Genomic DNA, 19,355 nt, shown 5'->3' on the forward strand with positions numbered 1-19,355 from the left:
TAGTCTTTTTAGGAGACAGTCGCTCCCATGTGCAGCAAGATTTAAGGCACTTAAGTCTGCTTTCTGGCTGTGCAGTGATTTAATTGTTGGCCTTCCAGAAGTCTGTTCTCATTCTTTGTAGTTTCCATTAGTAACGTGGGGGAAGGGAGGCAATGCCTGTGCTGGGGAGGGGAGGGAACTTTCTCTCAATTAAAATCCCTGCTACAGTGTTTCCCCCACACACCCCTGGCCCTGGCCCCTCACTGCTTTCCCTAGCTTGACATATGGTAAAAATTCCTCCAAAGGCACCATTTCCTGTTTCTGCCTGACAAGAAGATAAAACTTCCAAGAATACAGTAGAGAGATGATGAGGAACAGGCCCAGGCAGCCATATGCATGCCAGGACATGCAGGAATTTGGAGAATTTTGTCAATTTGCCAGTACCCATGAAAAAAGTCTGGAGTGTTCTGCAGAGGAACTTGACAATCCTTTTATTATAAGTCCCAATTTAAGTATATTCTACCCTGTTATTTGGAGTTGTTGAGTTTGGTGGTTTTTTTTTTTACTTTGGGATTTTTTAAGCAGTCGTGCACTGCTTATGGAAGAATAGGGAAAAAGTGACAGAAATGAGCAATCCTCAGGGTGTGTCCTATAAGAAACTATCTGACTGCACAGGCTGCAAGCATTATATCCCTCCTTATCTAATTGTATTATCAGTTCGCCATTAAGCGCTTGTCCCAGTTTTCAAGTGTGTCAAATCGTTATTGCCTTTTCATGCTTTCATATCTTTCATTTTGAGCATCACCTGTTTGAAACAAAATTTAAACATTGTGGCTGTCACTCAGCAGCAGTGTTAGTTAAGGCAGTGTTTTCTTGACCACTGTTCCTTGACCTCTGATTTTCCATGCGTTATCTGAGAACTTTGGAGAACAGTAATTCCGAAGGGATTTTGATCATAGGTGTGAAAAGACAGTATTTTGAAGATGAAACAGGATGCACAACAAAATTATCAGCAGCTAAAACACACAAAATTCTAAGATATCTGATTATCTGATGCTTGCATCAAGTGGGTGGGGGCCCCGTTTGGTTTTTTAAGCATCATAAGGTCCACTGTAAACCTTGTGCTGGGTTTGACTTATGGGCTGAATTTGAGTCTTCTGTAGAAGACTCCTCTACTGCTAAAGTAGCTGCTGCGTACAGTGCTCAGGTTTCAGTTTTACCAACCTTTAGATAGACAAGCAAACTATTCTTGGATTTTGCTGGGACTCTTAGGCAGCATTCAAAAAACATGGTATAGGGTAAAGCAAAGTGAGTGTGTGTGGTAGCTCACAGACATTGCATTGGTATTGCAGCTGTTAGTTCTAGCAGATAAACTTACATTCTTTCTTATTAGGATTGTGTGTCAAGTTGGACCAATGAATGAATCACAACAAGGTCAGATTGAAGTTAACATCAGTGGAAAATTAGGTAAATCACCAAGTGAAGTGCTGTTTATCTACCAGGTAAGTGCATTTTTTCAGAGACCTGTCTTATAATTTATGCATGACTTAAGTTAGAGGTTTACCTGTTAAGCACAGAATCACTTGTGTTTGTCTTACAGACTGTTTGATCAATAGCACTGTCATTCAAGAATGTTAGAAAACTCAAAACTTCAGCATTTCTGTATACAAAAGATGTCCCAAAAATCTATTCTGATCAATAGATCCAGAGTCTCAACACAGGATGATATTGTCTGCCATTTATGTTAAAAAGATCTGGTAGAAAAACAACTGTAAGAAACTTATTCAGTAGTGACATAATATCTCTTAAGTGTCACTATTGAATTGGGAAAAACTGGATATTCTCTAGACACACGGTGCAGCATTTTAATCACCATATTTAGTCAAGCCAATGTTCTTGATTAGAAGAGTGGATGCAGAGCAGCTGAAGAATAAGTAATGAAGTTACATTAATTTCTTTAATAATTTATTTCATTCAAAAGTATGGTATGCAGAGCCACAGATTGCATGATGTGTGTTCATATAACACATGTGCTTTGTTTTCAGTGTGACTGTGTTTTGGTTTAAAACTTTGGCAAAATGCCAAGCATAAACTAAAACAATCAAGCTCCCTTCCTCTGCCAAGAAAAGGGACAAGAAAAAACACTCCAAAACTTAAACTTAACTGGTTTATAGAAAGAGCGAAAATTAAAAGTAAACTATAACACATATATACAAAGGTAAAAAGAAACAGTAACTTCCCACTTAGTTGCCCACTCAATAATACAGATTCCACCACCCCAACCACAAAAGACACCTCCCAAGAGACACCCGCGAGAGAAGAGAAAAAAACAACAACACGTTTACTTTCTTTAACCAAACCAGCTGTGAAAGTAGTGATGAGCAGCAGTGAGACCTGGCTGCCCAGAACAACATACACGTCCTTCCCAGTCAGGGAAGAAAGACAAAGGCACCTCCCTCGCTCCCTTTTATAACTGTTTTGACATCAGATGATATGAAATATCTCTTTAGTTGCTTAAGTCAGGTGATGCTTGTCCCTTCTAATCTACATAACACTGTCTAGGCCTACTAAAACTGAGGCCTAATCTAAACCTGACTAAAATTAAGGCCTACCTAGGCCAAAACTACCAAACTGTGAAGGAGAATTTAATTTCTATCTTAATTGCTTTACTCTAAATGTGGCCCTAGCTTATAGTTGATCTAGCCTGTGATTTTAGCAGCAAGTATACAGATATGTATCTATGAAGTCTTCAAAATTTGTAAGAGCCTGTGTTAGTATCCTCATATTGATACTTAAAATTACACCTATAAACTGTAAAACTATAAAACATAAGTGCTGAGTTAGGCTTTTATCTTCTCCCTTATTTAAACTTCTGTCTCTTTAATTCTTGATACGTTGTGAGAAGGAAGGAAAGGAGTTGGCAATATGCAGTGGGAATAAGTCAAGAATGACACTGATAACCGAGAAGTGGATATTCTTGTTTTTACAAAACAGGCTAGAAGTGGGTTTCCTGTAATTTCCAAGCAAATACCTCCTCTCTCTGCAAAAAAACCCTCACCTTTTTTGTTTGAATATGTCGTCTGTTCTTCTGTGGAAATGTAGGTTATGATTAAGTCTTTCTTTGTACATCTCATCATCTTAACTGGAGAACAATGAAATAATCTGCTGTGTGTATGTTTGTGATCTCTAGGACAGACACTATGACAGTAAACCCTACACGAAGTGAGATTTTTATATGAATCTGTGTGTGGGGTATGTTTTGCATGTGTGTGTAACGATTCTCTCATGGTTTGCATGGAAAGCACATGAAGTTGCTCTGCAGTGTGTTGAAATGTAATCTGAAGCCCACATGTAGGATTCAAAGTGTGTCTGTGGAATTGTTCTGGTGTGATTCCCTGCTCAGCCCATCTCAGAGGGGAGATAGGTAGCCACTGCTTTTGTCTATGTCAGGGAAAGATTCTTAATTGCCCATCAGCAAAGCACTAGGAGAAGCTGCTGTGCACAGGCATCATCCAGGTGGATGCTTTCCTGCAAGCCCAAGAGTCCCTGTGTGCTTCTCTCTGCCTGTGTTGAGCTTACTGAAAAACCAGATGCCTGAGCTAACTGCTGATAATTTTTATTTACTGCAAAAGTCTTTCCTTAGGGACCTTGTTTACAATGCAAAGAAATGACAAGTAATACAATTCACACCTTAAAACTGATGATACTGGTTTCTAGTTTCATTTCTCTTTATTCCACAAGAAAATGAAGCCAACTGCAGACTGCAGTAGCATTGAAGTTGGGACAGGAGCATCACATTGACATACACCTCTGTGAGTGTGACACAAATGCTTTTGGCATGAGAACAGACAGTCAGAGCAGACAGTTGCATCACTTCATGTTGTCTTTAAAGCTGCAGTCTTGTTTCAGTGCTGTTTTAAAGCAGTTCTTTGGTGGTTTCTTTCAGCAGACATGCAAAATCTGTGCTTTGTTTAAAACCTATTCACTATATACAAAGGAAAGAAAATATTCTTTTTTCCATGAGCCTTCCTAAAATACATTTTCTCTTGTTAATTTCCCCTTTTCTTTGGGACATTGGCTGCCTACCCTTCTGCTGATGACTATCACTGCTTTTACTGTGTGCTCTGATCAGCTGAAGCAGAATAACTTCAGCTTTAATAGTAATCATTCTAAATGCATTGTGTGACATCATGGGGCCAAAGTGCACAAGCAGTGCACAAGGAAACATTGCAGATGTTCAGCCTGGTGTGTCTGTGTATACCAGAGGTGTCATCATACTATCCATGGTCTCAGCCTTGTACACATGACTAGCATCTACCACAGTCACTTATCAAGTATATCAGATATAGGGAAGAATTTTTTTTTAAGGCGAGTGGTAAGTCATTAAAAAAATTACCCAGAGAAGCTGTATCTGCTCCATGATTGGAGGTGTTCAAGGCCAGACTGAATGGGGCTTTTGAGAAAGCTGATCTAGGGAAAGATGTCCCTGCCCCCTAGCAGGGGGCTTGGACTAGATGATCTTTGAAGGTCTCTTTCAATCCAAACCGTTCAATGATTCTGTAGGTAGTACTGTTTGATCTTGTTGACACACAGTCTGAAGGATGAGATTTTATTTTTAAAGATGGACTGATGAGGACCAATACTCAGAACAACTTGGGGTTCAGAGTCATGCTTCTGCCCCGTCTGCCAGCACAGAGCGTTTCAGAACTGAGGAATGCACCAGACCTCCAATAAATAGGTCAAAAATCCAGTTAAAAGGGAAGCTATGGTTTCAAAATAATTTCTGAACAAAAGTGCCCTGGTTCACAGGTGCCTGTGGTATGCAGTGAACACCTGATCTGTATTTGCTGCATAATAGGGAAAGAAAGCTGTGTTTCTACCTACCCATCACAATTTCTCTATCCAACTTGAGTGAAGTTCTAGTCCAATCATTCCAGTGAAATTAAACTCTGATAACCCAGTCATCTACTGACATTTCTGTGGTTTCACTATAAGCAGGATCAGGCAATAACCATTCTCCTGTTTAGTGAAATAGAAATGAAGATATGCTAAATTTTAATATCCAACTATGTGGTACATCTGGAGTACTGACAGCTTGGCTGGTCTCTAAGCAGGTAAAGCAGTAACATGGTTAAAGGCCAGTTCTGCTTTTTCCTTTGTTATTAACATCTGATTTGCTCATTACTATGGCAGTGAGAAGCAATCTCAAAGAAAGGAGTTAAGCTCTGCTGAGGTATATGGCCCAGATTTGCTGATTCCATACAATCACTGACTCCTTTCTCAGAACATCTCTTCTTCAGACTCAAGCCACCAGGATGAGAACTTGCTGCTGGTTCTGGCATCTCCAGCATCTGTTTATCAGAGAATTCTGTGACTTTTAGGCTGCACAGGTTAAAAAGACTACATGGTTTCAGAAAGCTCAAATAAATCTAAGATGGTGAAATTAGAGGTAGAACTTTGGAAAAGTGTAATACATTTCTGAGGTGCTGAAGGCAGTTTAGGACTGGCTTGGAAATAATGACTTCTTGTAAATCAGGATGTCTGTGTACCTAAACAACATGAGATGAATAAAAAGGAAAATGAAGGAAAAATTAGACTCTGATCTGAAAACAAACATGAATGTGACTATTCACCATACTGGAAGTTTGAATGTGAAATGAACAGCACAGTTACATTAACAAGGTACACTCTTTCACCTTAATCTACTCCTGCCTTGGCAGTTTCCTCTTCTCTGCATCTGAATTCTGCTTTGCTTCTTGATGTTTGAAGCAATTGCTCTGGGAATTCTCACCAGGCTTTTGTGGAGGATTTTAGCTCACTCCTTGATTTTTCTCCATGAGTCTTTACCTCAACACATTCATTTTACACTGTAGCTGGAGACCTTGGGTGGTTTTTTTGTGGAGGGTTATTACATGCTTGTTGCCACTATGATTGATGCTGATAAACCACACATCTGCAGCAGTCTGGAATTGCTTCCAGAGGATCTTATTTTATTCTTGAGTCCTGGAGTACGTCTTGTTTGTGTGCCAGCCTTCATAGGGAACAGGAGAACTCCTTGCTAGGTGAGAGTTTTAGCAAAGTTGGCCCTTATTCATATGGATGTTACTATTCTTAAGTCTCTATCATCTGAGTTATGTACTTAAATATATCCCATATTGCACTATCCAGTACTCATGATTGTTCTTGAAAGCTGCCAGTAAACACTGGCTTTGTGATAGTGCAGACTTTCCAGTCATGCATGCTTCCATTTCTCCATCAGCCCTGTCATCAAAGCTCTATGGTCTTTTCAGAAAATCATGTGGTGTTTGCCTCATAAGGAAAAGATGCTGCTTTCAGTCCAAAAAATTAGTTGTTTAAAATACCAGCCCTTTGCATAAGGGTTCCATACACAACAGCCAATACATAATGCGCATTGCCAAGCAAATGCTCTGCCTGGGCACCTGGAGTGCCTGGAAGTGATTGATCAGCTTACATGGTGTGAAGTGTGGACAAAGCACCCCCAGAAAGGGAGCACTCAGCTCATCCCTCTGCTGTTACAGAAATAACCCAGGAACTGGCTTGTGTTATGGATGCGATGATGAGGCAAGTTGGTGGGTCAGGTCAGCCACTGTGGTAAACACCAGGTTGCCAAGAATGTGAAATGAAAATTCTCTGGTTGAATATCCTGTGAGTGGGTGGCTTGTCTGGAGAAACAAGAAACAGGCTCCTTTAAGTCTGAGAAAGGAGGGAATTGGAGGGGGAAAGAGCAGTTCCTAATGACTGGAGTTCCACATTCAGAAGCTTAATTTAGCTCCTCTGGTTACCTTTAATTTTTGTGTGCATAATATACCAGACTTGGCAGAATAATTTGGCTTTCAGTGTGAGGCAGGTATTTTTGGTAACAAATTAGTTGTTTTACAGACCTGTTTCAAGAGCCAGAACTTACTGCAGCTGGGCCCAGGATGTGGAGAGGAAAGAGTTACTTATTAAGGAAAGGATGGATAAGACCAATGCAGAGCAATAACATGGTCTGCATATTTGTGAAAATCTTATCCATGTCTGTGTGCACTGTCCTTGAAACAGCATCTCTGTTCTCTGTGTGCCTGGAAGCACAAGAACCCATTTTTTTCTTGTGAAGATGTGCACTTGCATCAAAGGCAAACCCCCAACTGGAGGTCACTGTCTACAGTTGACAGAAGGGAGCTTAGGTGGTTTCACTATTTGCGGCCCATCATGTCCGTTTGAACACATCCATCTGTTGCTTACTTCCCCTTGTGCTGCAGCTGGCATCTCTCACAGCATCATGGGGATATGCTCTGACACCATCCTCTTTTCCCTTCCCAATTGTCTCTCTGCTTGTGGTCTGGCACAGGTTTGTTTTCTTCAGCATCCCCCTCTGAAGCATAGATTTCATGCCAAGGTTTCCTTGCAACTCTGTTAGGCTTCCCTTCTCTGTGCCTTCCAACTGTTTTTGAATTTATGGGCCGCCTTGTGATCCACCAGTAGCCTCCTTGGTGGCTAGTTGTTTCTCTCTTTGATTTGCTGCATTAATGGAGGATAAAGGGCAACTAATTTTATCTCAATGGTATTGTTCTTGGGCTAGAAACTCCTTACCACAGATGGATACTGTACTAGATAGTATCCTTATTTACATAGTCGTACCCAGGAATTCTTCTGGGAAAATGAAACTTTTTATAGGGGAGGTCATGCTCAGTGACAGACAAGTGGAAATGTAGAGAAATGGAAAAAGAAGTTCTGCAGAACTTAGGCGATGCTCTGTAGGGGTGCACTCCTCTTGTTCTTGGATACTGTGCAAGTTGGCTGGACTGCGCAGATCAGGAAAGCTGCAGAGCAAGCAAAACAAGTGAAAAAGAACATGACTCCACCTGGAAAATCAGATCCCAGATGCAAGATGGGTGAGTGAAAAAGAGGGTGAGGGAGTGGTTCTCCTTTACACCTGCATATCTTTAATTGCAAAGAAAAATGCAAAGAACCAGGAAGGAAAAATAAGAATAAATGAAGAATAGAAATAACCCTACTGCTAGCCAGCTTAAAGCTGGGCTTTGATTTGGCACCAGCAGGTTACAGAGATCTAAAGTGCTGGGAGATCTCTGAAAGCATTTTCAGACTACAAAAGGTATTTTTTTGCTAGAATTGTAATAAAAAAACCTGAAGAAATAAGAGATCACCTTCCTAACTCTGCAAAAAGACTAATTGCTACCCATAAAATATTAAAAATTTAAAAGTTCATTCTAGATTAATAAACAGGATGAAAAATGTAAGAGCTAAATGCAGATGCTCAAGCATCTACAGTAGCTGTGTAAGAGCAGCAGTCATGTACACTGCTAATATAAGCAAGTTCACATTTAAATATGATTATAAGTGGAACAGACATGAAGATAATTTACCCTCTAGCATGCAGAAAGCATGAAACTACAATGAAAAGTATATCTGCATTTCAGTGAAGAGATTTTTAAGTAGGGAGCAAAAGATACAAACAAAGCAAACAAGAAGGAGACTTCTGGCTGTCATGAAGAAAACAGGACACTGGAAAATGGCCTGAGTGGGAAGTCATATGTTTTTGGGCCACTTGAAGCTCTTTTGTCAGTATTTTTCTTTGAATCTTTTTGGATCTGATGAAGCAAAAATAAGACGGTAACATACAGGAATGCAAATGCCACATAAGGGAATTTACTGGCATTACAAAGAGAATAAATGAATTTTCTACCAAACATACTAGCATTATTTGAATGTTATATACCATAAGCAATGTACGAGGACTTAGAAGGTGTCATTGTCTCCCTGCCTGGAGCAGATAACCACTGCTTCCAGGTAAACTGTATCAACAGGATGGGCATGAACCACAGGTCTAAAAGCACTAGAGGTAACCTATTTGTAGCATTATTATCCTTCCAACAAAGCTGTCCTGTGGTTATCAAAGCACTAGGAAAACTGCTTATCAGTTTGGGAATACTTACCCAGCAGTCTAGTACATCAGAAAGCTGGGTTGCAGGTGGACTTTGAGATCTCTAGCTCAGTATTATTACACCTAGGTAGGATTTAAGGAAGGTTCATGTGTAAAATATGCTTGGTGCTCATATTTCCCATGGCTAAAAAGCTCCAATCTCCTCAGACCTACAAGCAAGAAATCCTGTCCAGATCGAATTATTTCTTCAGTATAAATCATACAGAAGGGAGCAAGTTATATCTCTTAACAAGTTGGAATAAATAATGATTGTAAGTCGCTCCCAACTGAACTATTCTACTGAATTTTAGTCTAAATAACATAGCTGTGGATTTGCATACATTTTATCAAAACTGCAAATCCACTTCGTGCAAACACAGGGTATAATCGTGAGCGCGTAAGGCAGTGGGGAGTCGTGGTAGCATGAATTCCCTCTGCTGGGATATGGCTTACCACACTCATCAAAAAACAGGCCACTGAACAGCTGACAGACATTGAAACAGGCTTTTTTAAACTACTGTCAAAAATCCCACATAACAAGGCAGGCTGCTACTGCAGAAAATATTTATGCTCAAACATTAAACTACCTGGAAGATGTGAACAATATTTTCCTGGTGATAAAAGAAGTATAGATCTGAAAGAATATTCCTCTATTTCAAGCAAAATAAGAAAAAACTGAAATATGTTTGAATTATTTTCTACACTTTAAAGAGTTATAAAACAAGGGTTAAATTAGCATTTGTAAGGTTGTTTAAATTTTACTGCATCGCATCCATGAGAAATGAAGTATTACCAAGTCCTCACAAGGGCTGATGTTTTCCAGAATTATTACAAGACTGCTGCAAATTCCATACAGAACACATGTTCAAATGTTCTGTTTAACATCGTAATTGCACTGAGCATTGTGGTGTGATTTCATAGTGATGTTATAGAAAGTGTGACTTCCACTGGGTGTCTTCTGACAGAACCAAGAAAGATCTCAAAGTGCGGAGGGCTGAAATAGAAAAAGTGGGATATTCATCATGACAGCAGGTGTACTTGTGATTCAGAGACTGAAATGAGAAAGGAACAGAAACAAGGAGAGAAGAAATCCTCAAAGGGATTTGGAAAAGGTGGCATCACTGATCTTGCAGCATTGAGGTCAGAAGCTTGTCGGTGCTGTTTGTAATGGTTCAACATTCTGTATTGCTCGGGGTTGAGTTCAAATTAAAGGGGTTTGCCTCTTGGTACAAGCAGCACTTTTATTATCCCTCAAACAAGATTTGAAGTGAAGAATTCACCCTTTGCCCCTCATTTTCATCTCCAAGGAGAAGGAATCTCATGTAGGGTTGTGGTAAGCAACACAGAGCTGTGGGTTAGGTCCAAATTTGCCAGACTGCATAGGAGTGTGTCAGGCAAAACTAGACCTGCCACTTTCCAAGGGTCTGAACCTGTCTGTCCATGTGAGTGCTGTGGGAAGGGGCTACCTTCTCCTTACATAACACAATTCTTGTTGAAGGCTTGTACCACCACTGATGGCATTTATTTGATTTATCTTGGCATTCAGTGAAATATCACTCACCTCCTGATCCTATCTATGTGATTTCATTTTTGAAAAATGCTTTTTGGTGGAGCATTTGTACAACTCAATTTTTTTTTTCTTTACTGGTACTCTCAAGAAGACCGCCAGGTCAGCCAGCGGAGCTTTGTTCTTTGAGCCATCCATGAAGAGCACTAAAACTTGCTCATAGCACAGTGTTTTTGCAACAAAAATTATTACTAAAATTGTTAAAATTCTGGATAATTTTTTCTGCTGTTTATTTCTTCTGGCAGGTCCTTAAGAGGAAGTGAAAGGGAAACAGAAAACAGCAAGTTAAAATTAATAAAATAATATTCCTGCCATGTTTACTGTAACAAAGTGTTACTATATAATGCTTTGTCTTATCAGTCATGCTGAAGAATTCCTCTGCACACAAAGCATCATTCAGCTTTTCCTTATTAGATCATCTTTATGAGGCATCCATGGTATTTGTTCTCTGGAGAGCTCTTGGTATTTGCAAAATTACTTTAAATGCATTAAATATGAATATTTTGAACTAAACTCTCTTAAAATAATAGTCCTTTGAGGGACTGCTGCAAGATCAGCAATTAAAGACAAAATAAGGGTTAACCATAACTATTCCACCTCCTCTTTGTCTGCTGTCTGTGTTACCTCCAAGAGTGGTTCTTGACCCCAGTTTTCCATTCAGCCTGAAGTGCAACCAAGATACATCTGCATCATGGATCTATGAGGGGTGGGTGACTAGTTCTGCTGTTTGGTATAGCTGGGCTTTAAATTCCAGTAGAGTTGGAGTCTTTCAAACAAAACAGAAAAAAAAAAGAACACAACAGTTTCTGGAGAAAACGAACACATACTTGTTTCACATCCCCCTTACAGTTGTGTTATTCAGAGATAACTTTGCTAGTTGTTACCAATGCATCCCTGTTCCTAGGGAGGCAAATGCTGGTCACCACTAATAGGTACCCCACAGAAAATGATGCTGGATGGTTCGACTTCAAGTTTGTGGCTCACTCCATATTTACTGGTGCTTGGCAAGAGACACAACTGACAACCTGCCAAAGGCACCCATCAAATAACCCAGCTGAGCTGTAACAGGAAAAATATGTCACATTTTTGCTGGAAGAAAGGAATATGACTGTCTAGGTGAAGTTCTTAGCAAGCTTCCTTTCATTTGTTATGCTGAGGTTACAGAGAATAGTGTTGCATAATGCTTCAGAATCCCATTCTTGTTCCTTTGTTTCCTAAGTCTGTCCATGGAGGCTAGTCTTTCAGTGAAAGTAGTACTTAGGAAAGAGGCAACATTTTCAGAGGTTCAGGGAGAACAGATTTGTCCATACTGATTCTTTATCAATACTTCCATCTGAAAGCTATCCTAGACATGTTATGCAGCTAATCATCTAATCATTGCTGCGGATTCTTACTATGGGTAATATAAAGGTCCAACTTGTTTAACCATTTGTAGCAACTAAGATCTCATTTGAACTTAATAAAAGATACGGTTTTCTGTCCGTGTGGTAAGGTTATGCTTGAAATATTTGATACATTTTTATAAACTCTTAATTGACAACATATTTATATACAGTAATTTTTTGGCAACAAAATTGTTACAAAAAAGCACAAATGAGTTTTTCTGTGAATTGCATATCTAGACTTATGTTAATTTAAACTTCAAATGTGATTTTTAGAACTGACCCCCTACAACTTTTTATTTACCCTGGCATGACTTGTTTCAATTTAGCTTAAATCAGCAAGCAATTAAATCCAAATATGAGGATGCACAGAGAGGGTTATGCAGACCTAAATGAGCTTTTAAAATGCTTTAAAATTATTTTGAGTGACTTTGCTATATAAAATCTTGTAACCTGAGTGATGTATTAAATTAATGCTAAATCAAAGGTTAGTGCAGGAGAGTAGTCACAAGCTTGCTCTTGAGGAGTGAAGAGTTTGCAAACAGATTTCTCTCAGGGAAGAAAAGCAATTGACACCCAATTAGTTAAAACATATTCCTAAAGCTCAATGACTGGAAAGCAAATTACAGTTGTCATTGTGGATTTGTGAAGTGTGCTGAACCATGATGGATTCCTTCAGAGGGAAGTTGCTCAGACATGAACGTATAAAACAAGCAGAGTATATATGAGTTCTCCACGTTTCTGTAATGTCTGAGCTTCAATAAAATAAATTTGTAAAGTAACCATGAGGTCAATTGGATGCATTTTTATGGATTCCTGCTGCTTGTTAAAAACCTGTTGATGACTCACTGAGCTTTGAACTGAAGTGTAGTATATCAGTCCTTTTCCTCCCTGCCATTTGGTGGGCCCTTGGTTTTGTAGCTGTAAGCTGTCACAGAGATGGCAATCTGTGCCTGAGCAAAACGACATGAGAGAAAGGGTTTTCTGCATGATTGGTAAGAGGATGGGCATGTTGCTTTCTGTTTCTCAGCAGGGCTTTTCTCTTTGGAGTGAGGTTTAGGATCTGTGTGATGGTGATCGGGGAAACCCTCATCAGCAAGGGAAGTTTTCAAACTTCTCCACTCCTTCTTTATTTGCAAATACTTCATATGGAATAGCCCCCAAGCCTGAACTTTATTATTAGTCAGCTATTTTAGCAAGATTAGTGAAGAGGAGGAGGAGAACAGCTGTCCTTCGCATGAGACTGGAAAATAAGCATATTGCTTATTGGACTCATTCAAGAAAAGCTGTGTTCTAAAATGGGTGAAGCAGCACAGTTACACATCAGAAAGGACATTACCTACTCACAGCCTCCCTAAGCTCTTGATCTGGTATGTTTCAGCAAGCGCAGAATTAGGATACCTCGTGGCAATGCCCCAGCCTAAGGCACCAGCCACACACTTGGACCTGACATCCTCTGTGTGTGTGCAACACCCATGGCAGGGGCTCTGCAGGTCCACTGTGCTGCCTGCAAGCACAGCAGCTGCAGCCCGGGCGGCGCGAGGGCTGTGGCACGTCTGCAGGCCTGGGGGGGCGTGGGGCTCGGGGGCAGCGCCCACCAGGGCAGCTGGTAACCCCCGTCAAGCGGCTTGCTAGGCTGCAGTCATCCTCTTGATTCAGCAGCTTCAGTGTGGTCCTGAATAAGGATGTTTTCTCAACTGGAAGCAGAAACTACTTAGCAATGAAGTAATTAAATCATGCTGTTCATGAAAAGCCCTTACTGTTAATTTACAATACTTGTCGTAGCTCCCAGAATATAATCATGGAAACAAAGACTGAATTGAGAACAAAAGGAGGGAACTTATTTGAAAAATTTAAATATCAAAAAAATTTCATAACAATTCGAAGCGTGTCTACTTGTTTTTATTGGTTTTAGGGAACCTACTCCAAGGTTCTAGGTGCATAAGGAAAGGTTGAGCATTTTCTGATTCCTTTCTTTGCAAGCTCATTGCTCAAGAACAGTGTAATGGTTTTACCACAATCAAGAGCCTTATGAAATAATAAGAATTTTCATATTCCTTCTGTTCAGTACAAGCTTTGAAAGCCATACTCTTTGTTTCCTGTAGCTGACACAGGATGTAGGAAAGGTGTAGGTAGTCTCAGCCGCAAGGCAGAGAAACATCTTAAAGTAAGTATGAAACCAGGAAATCCAACAGGAAGATCTCACAAACTTAATGATAGCCAACTGTACATTTTGTGAAAAGGGAATTGAAGCTTGTATAAAGCCTCACAAAATACAGTAAAGGAAAAATGTGCAATCACATCATCTGTTACTTCTTCCTTCAGCATGAATACTGAAAGATTTTGTTTTATTTTAGAAAAATTGTCTGTCATTAATTTTATTATTTTTCAGGGAGGAATATTAAACTTAGTTTAGCTATTAAACCAAATAAATTGGTTTAAATTTTATTTTAATTATCTCAATTTAATTTGACCATCTTCTCTTTGCAGGAGCCTCATCCTACTCAAATAAGACCTGAAAGTGGTCCACAAGCAGGTGGAACCACACTTACCATCACTGGTATAAACCTGGCCACTGGTTCCAAGAAGGATGTTCAAGTTTCAGTTGGTAGCCAGCCTTGCAATGTGTACGTAGACTGAATAATTAGCAATACAGAGCTGTATCCTAACAAAGCACCAAACTTTTCTGGCCTTCAGAAATTAAACAAATCCGTTGTCCATCTCTTCATTACTCATCCCATGCAATGGAATTCTGCCTGTAATATGCAGACAGAAAGTCACTCAGGGGCTCCAACTGGAAGAAGGAACTGTAAAAACACCCCAACTGGGAGAATTTAGATATCCAAAGGTTTCTGCTGCTTTGGCTTTCTCTGCTTCACTGGCTGCTTCAAACTCACCCATGCTTTCACTTGGTGTCTCCTCAGTGGTTCTGTATAAAATCTTAATCTTCTAGTGCCCTTTGGCTTGTTCTTTTTCCTTCTTTTTCCTTTTATTAATTGCTGCCCTTCTCTTTCCTCAGAAAAAAGTAGTACACTAATTGTGCTGACATTGCATTGTTCCTGTGTTTGTACACTATTCATTATCATATCCTATGTCTTTTTTAAAAAGCCTAAGTGATCTGAAGAAAGTGTTGTTTCCCCTTGTAACTACTCAGTGCCTGACAAAAATCGTTTTTGTTATTCTGTGGCACTACAATAAAAGAATACAAACCTCTGTAATATTAGTAACAGAAGATGTTTCCTCTTCTTTTTCTTCTCCAATCTAGCACTGAATTTGGAGATGAGATCGTTTGCATTACAGGATCTAACAACAAGGTTGAATCTGTTCCAGTCATAATGAACTATGGGGGCACAACAATTAGTGTACCAAAGCTATTTACATACAGTGGGAATCCTACTGTCACCAAATTCCTGCCAGTAAATAGCTTCAGCAGGTAAGGAAATGTTTGTCATAACTTCATTTACACAATTGGGTTAAAATATGTTTAATATGTAATAAACCTATTACATATGGAACTGTTTGAAATAAACTCTTGTACTCTAGACATGCACACATTTAGGTACGTTGGGTTTGTGATCTTAACTGCAACTGATGTTTGAAAGTATTCCTTTTACCTCCAAATTTTAATCCCATTTCAAAGGCCAATCTTGAAAGCAGAAAAGGCAATGAGCTTCTTTTAAATTAAGATGTCTCAAAGAAAGATGTTTGAAGCATTTCAGCATGTCATAAAAATGATCTTTACATTAGTTACAAATCTTTATCCTACTAGGATATTCTACATAAAAAGTTTCTAATGTAAAGGTTTTTAACAGTTCTTTTGTTTAGCTTTCAGTAAGTATGCTGAGAACAGAGGACAGTTATGGCATATCATCTTTGTCTCCTAAGGGAAGAAAAATATGTTTTTAGGAAATCTAGACCAAGGTTCAATGATATTTTTAGAAAGTATGCTCTGTTCTGTGGTGGTACTCACTAACACCCCATCTGGTAGCTGTTCCTTCTGAAAAAAAGCTCACCTAGCAGTAATTAGGAAACCAAAGAAATGTCTTGTTTTTATAGCAATGTGACAAATCATCTGCATAAAAGTCCTTGAAGCATACCTCTGGTTTTGAAGGTCATTCTGCAACCAATACAGGGACAAACATGACCCTGATTCATGTTGGTCTCTGCTGTTCCCCAATGTTCTCGTCTTTCTGCTTAGTGGGATACAGTTAGCAGAGGCAAATCATGATGTTTCCACTTTCAGTAAAAAGACGTGTAACAACATGACCTAACAAAAAGAATATTAAAAATAAATTTTGCTGTGACTTCTATTGGAGATATTAATACCTGTCTCCTTGAATATTGAGTAGTCACTTGTACAAAATAAGATTCGTTTTTAACGTATGCTTTTCATTTTTGGTTTGTGTGATTTCGGGGGCCTAGAATTTGTCTTTGGTAGGTCAATCATGATTTATCCCATGGAATTTAAACTACTTTTTTTTTTTCTCTGTATAAACTGAAGCCTACTTTTATGGATTGCTTTGAGGTTTGCTGTTCCTCTAAAGCCATGTTACTTCAATGACTTTAATTCCTACTGGCAACTTGCGTGCATTCTTCTTCTTACGTGAATGTATTACTTTTTAAACAATGTGTTGTAAAGGAAAGGGAATAGAGAAGCCAGGTCCCTACAGATCTGTGGAAAATATACTCTCCTCTTTGTCTCTGTGTAATTATGGTAGGCAGAGTGATTTTAATAATATTGGAGAGGTAAAACGCACAAAATTGGCATCAATGAAAAGCCAAAAACACTGGCAAAGCAATTTGTACTTTTTTAGTTTTTAAAACTGCTGTTTTAAAATGAGTTTTAAGTTGGTTTGCTGGTTTTAAATGCTGTGGTCATCAATAGCTTTAACAGAAGACCTTTTTGTAGGATATCTAATTGTCATATAGGCATTATATATTGGGGTTTTTTCAGTGGAAGTAGTAGCAGTGCGGGATGAAGCCATGTATACCTGTGGTAGTTTGCCAATGACTTGACTTCTTTTTAATTCTGCCTTTCAGTGGAGGGAGAAATATTACAGTAACTGGAACCGGTTTTGAGCTAATCCAGAATTTCCTATTGGTGGTATATGCAGAGCGTCCAGAAGCAGGGAAGATCAATCAAAAAAGGGTAATTTTTTTTCTTTTCCTCAAAAGGCATCACACTGGATGCACAGCATATAATTTGTTTAAAAACTGCTTTAAAGTTTGTCCACTGGACTTCACTGAGCCTGGAGTGAAATAAGGTTTGAGCAAATTTCTGAATCTGTTCAGGGTTTCTGTGAGAGAAGATCTTGACTTTCCTACTGTCTTAACTTATACTCACTTGTACCTTTCCAACTTTTGCTTTAAAATTGCTTTCATTCACTATGAATAAGGATAGAAGAATTAGGTTTAGAATGATAAAGTGGATGTATTTCAGAATTTGAAAGTGTTTGATTTTTCTTTATTTTTCTCCTTCTTCTCCCCCTGTAAACTTTAGAGATCTGCCTGAAACAGGAACCAATATAGACAATGCAGAGTACTCAACTTTGCACAGTCAGTGCCTTCTATTTTTCTCACATCTCAGTGAACCAAGTCTTTTCTTTCTTGCTTCATGCATATTCTACCTGTAGGAGGTTCACGAAGAGTTGTGAAAAATAACATTTAAAAAAAAATCCTTCTTGTGTCTCATGTTAAGAAGAACTGACATTACCAATAGTCTCAATTTCCCATTCTTCTAATGAAGATCACAATTTAAAGACATGATTTAGGATTTAAAAAGTGATCTTCCAGAAGGAATGTTGTAAGACTTTTTCTGAGGCTGGCACTTCAGTTTAAGACTGTCTGTGATCCATAAAATGTTGCTAATATGCATGTTTTGTAGTATATGAATGATTCAGCTTTTAAAGTATACCAAAACCTGCTAGATTTGGATCCATTAGAACCCTATCCATACAGATTTTTAAGATGAAAACTGCCTACATTTGTTAGGCCATAAACTGCAAGAGGTAGTTATCTTGATAACCTTGACTGCCAGAACAATCTATTTAGCATTCTTGACAGTGTTTATCAACATTTCTTATCCCTCTTCTTATGTATGTTCAGCCTGTTAGCTTAAGTCAGCATTACATACAGCACACATCCTAGGTTACAACCAAAAGCTTTTCTAACCTTTTGTTTTGCTTTCATTTATATGGCAACATCAGAAATGTTGGGGAGAAGCAAATGTTGAGTTGCAAAGTGAGAAATGGAGGTGGTGATACACTAAATGTTGAGGACCCCTGTGAGTGTTGTTGACTATGGCTGATGTTAGTGAAAGAGTGTCAGGGTAAAAATTTGTGAAATTGGGGATGGAAGACAGGAGAATGGAGTTGTTACCCTGAGCAACAGCTGACTGACAACTGGTAAATTTTATCCCAGAAATTCACTTAGAATTTTACTGAATTTCAGTGAGGTATTATACAGTGTGAGTAGAAAAGAATCTACCAGAGATGCTTAATGGTACAGGAGATGATCAGGATTAAAGGTGACATGTTAACTTCTTAATCTGAGAGGAACTTAATGGTGTCAGTCCTGTGTGCTAAGGAGCCATCTAATTTGGAAGCAATGGAAACTGATCTGTAGCCTAAGCTTTTACTGCAGGCAGCTGCTAGAACATAATGAATCAATGATTTATTCACATCAAAAATTTGTTTCATTTTCTATTTGGAAAATACCTTATACTATGTTATTTTTGCTGTATGGAGAGGATATAAATCCAGTGCTTTTATTTCTGTGATCTAAAGTTATCAACACTTATGTACAGGAACACATCAGACTCTGAAATGTGCATATTCTTCTTGTCTTATTTCTTACAGTTTTCTGGAAAGCTTGTTACAAGACTCAATGAAACCACGGTGGTATTTTCTTCCCCACCAATACTGGAAGACCCAGAAAACTACAACATTACTACTGTTATTCTAATGGATCATTATGAGTTGGTTGTAAGAAATGAGAGCCACTCCTTTGCTTATGTTGCAGACCCAACCTTTGAAAACTTCACAGATGGCATCAAAAAACAAGTCAATAAACTTATTAATGCAAAGGTAAACTTGTCAAGAGTTAGTTGCTCATTTTGTCCTTGAAGCTTGTATGGAATTTTTCCTTCCTTTCTCAAAGCCTTGACAGTTATTTGGTGTCATGCTCCAAATGCTTGGTGAAGTCCCTTTCCTCTGCTAGATGATGAACAATGACAGCTCCCCTTTCCTCTCCCCACCCCTTCTCAGGGTTGAGTTACTGTCTTTTTAGCCACACTTTGTGGGTGCCAGGGACGACCCCTCCTGCTGAGCCCAGAATTTGAAAATGCCCTCTCCCAGTAGACCTTCCAGGAACTGGAAGGTACATCTCATTTCACACAGGGAAAGCAGAAAAATCACATAATCCCCTATCATTCTGCTGTTCTGTAGGCTGTAGTGCAAATTGCTCCTGCTAAAAGTGATCCAAG

The 19,355-nt window shown here is 39.0% G+C and overlaps 1 protein-coding gene across 6 annotated transcripts in view; it reads left to right on the top strand.

Moving 5' to 3' along the window:
* The window catches only part of PLXNB2 (plexin B2), a 251,032-nt gene that overhangs the window by 204,045 nt on the left and 27,632 nt on the right, over positions 1 to 19,355 (top strand). For all 6 annotated transcript variants that reach the window (XM_071552525.1, XM_071552524.1, XM_071552528.1 and 3 more), the window contains 5 exons: positions 1,373 to 1,481; positions 14,363 to 14,499; positions 15,138 to 15,305; positions 16,913 to 17,021; positions 18,730 to 18,957. In XM_071552525.1, the coding sequence (XP_071408626.1) occupies positions 1,373 to 1,481; positions 14,363 to 14,499; positions 15,138 to 15,305; positions 16,913 to 17,021; positions 18,730 to 18,957 (751 nt within the window). The remainder of the gene's footprint in view (positions 1 to 1,372; positions 1,482 to 14,362; positions 14,500 to 15,137; positions 15,306 to 16,912; positions 17,022 to 18,729; positions 18,958 to 19,355) is intronic.

This window comes from Pithys albifrons, chromosome 3 (genome assembly GCF_047495875.1).
Source record: "Pithys albifrons albifrons isolate INPA30051 chromosome 3, PitAlb_v1, whole genome shotgun sequence".
Lineage (NCBI taxonomy): Eukaryota > Metazoa > Chordata > Aves > Passeriformes > Thamnophilidae > Pithys > Pithys albifrons.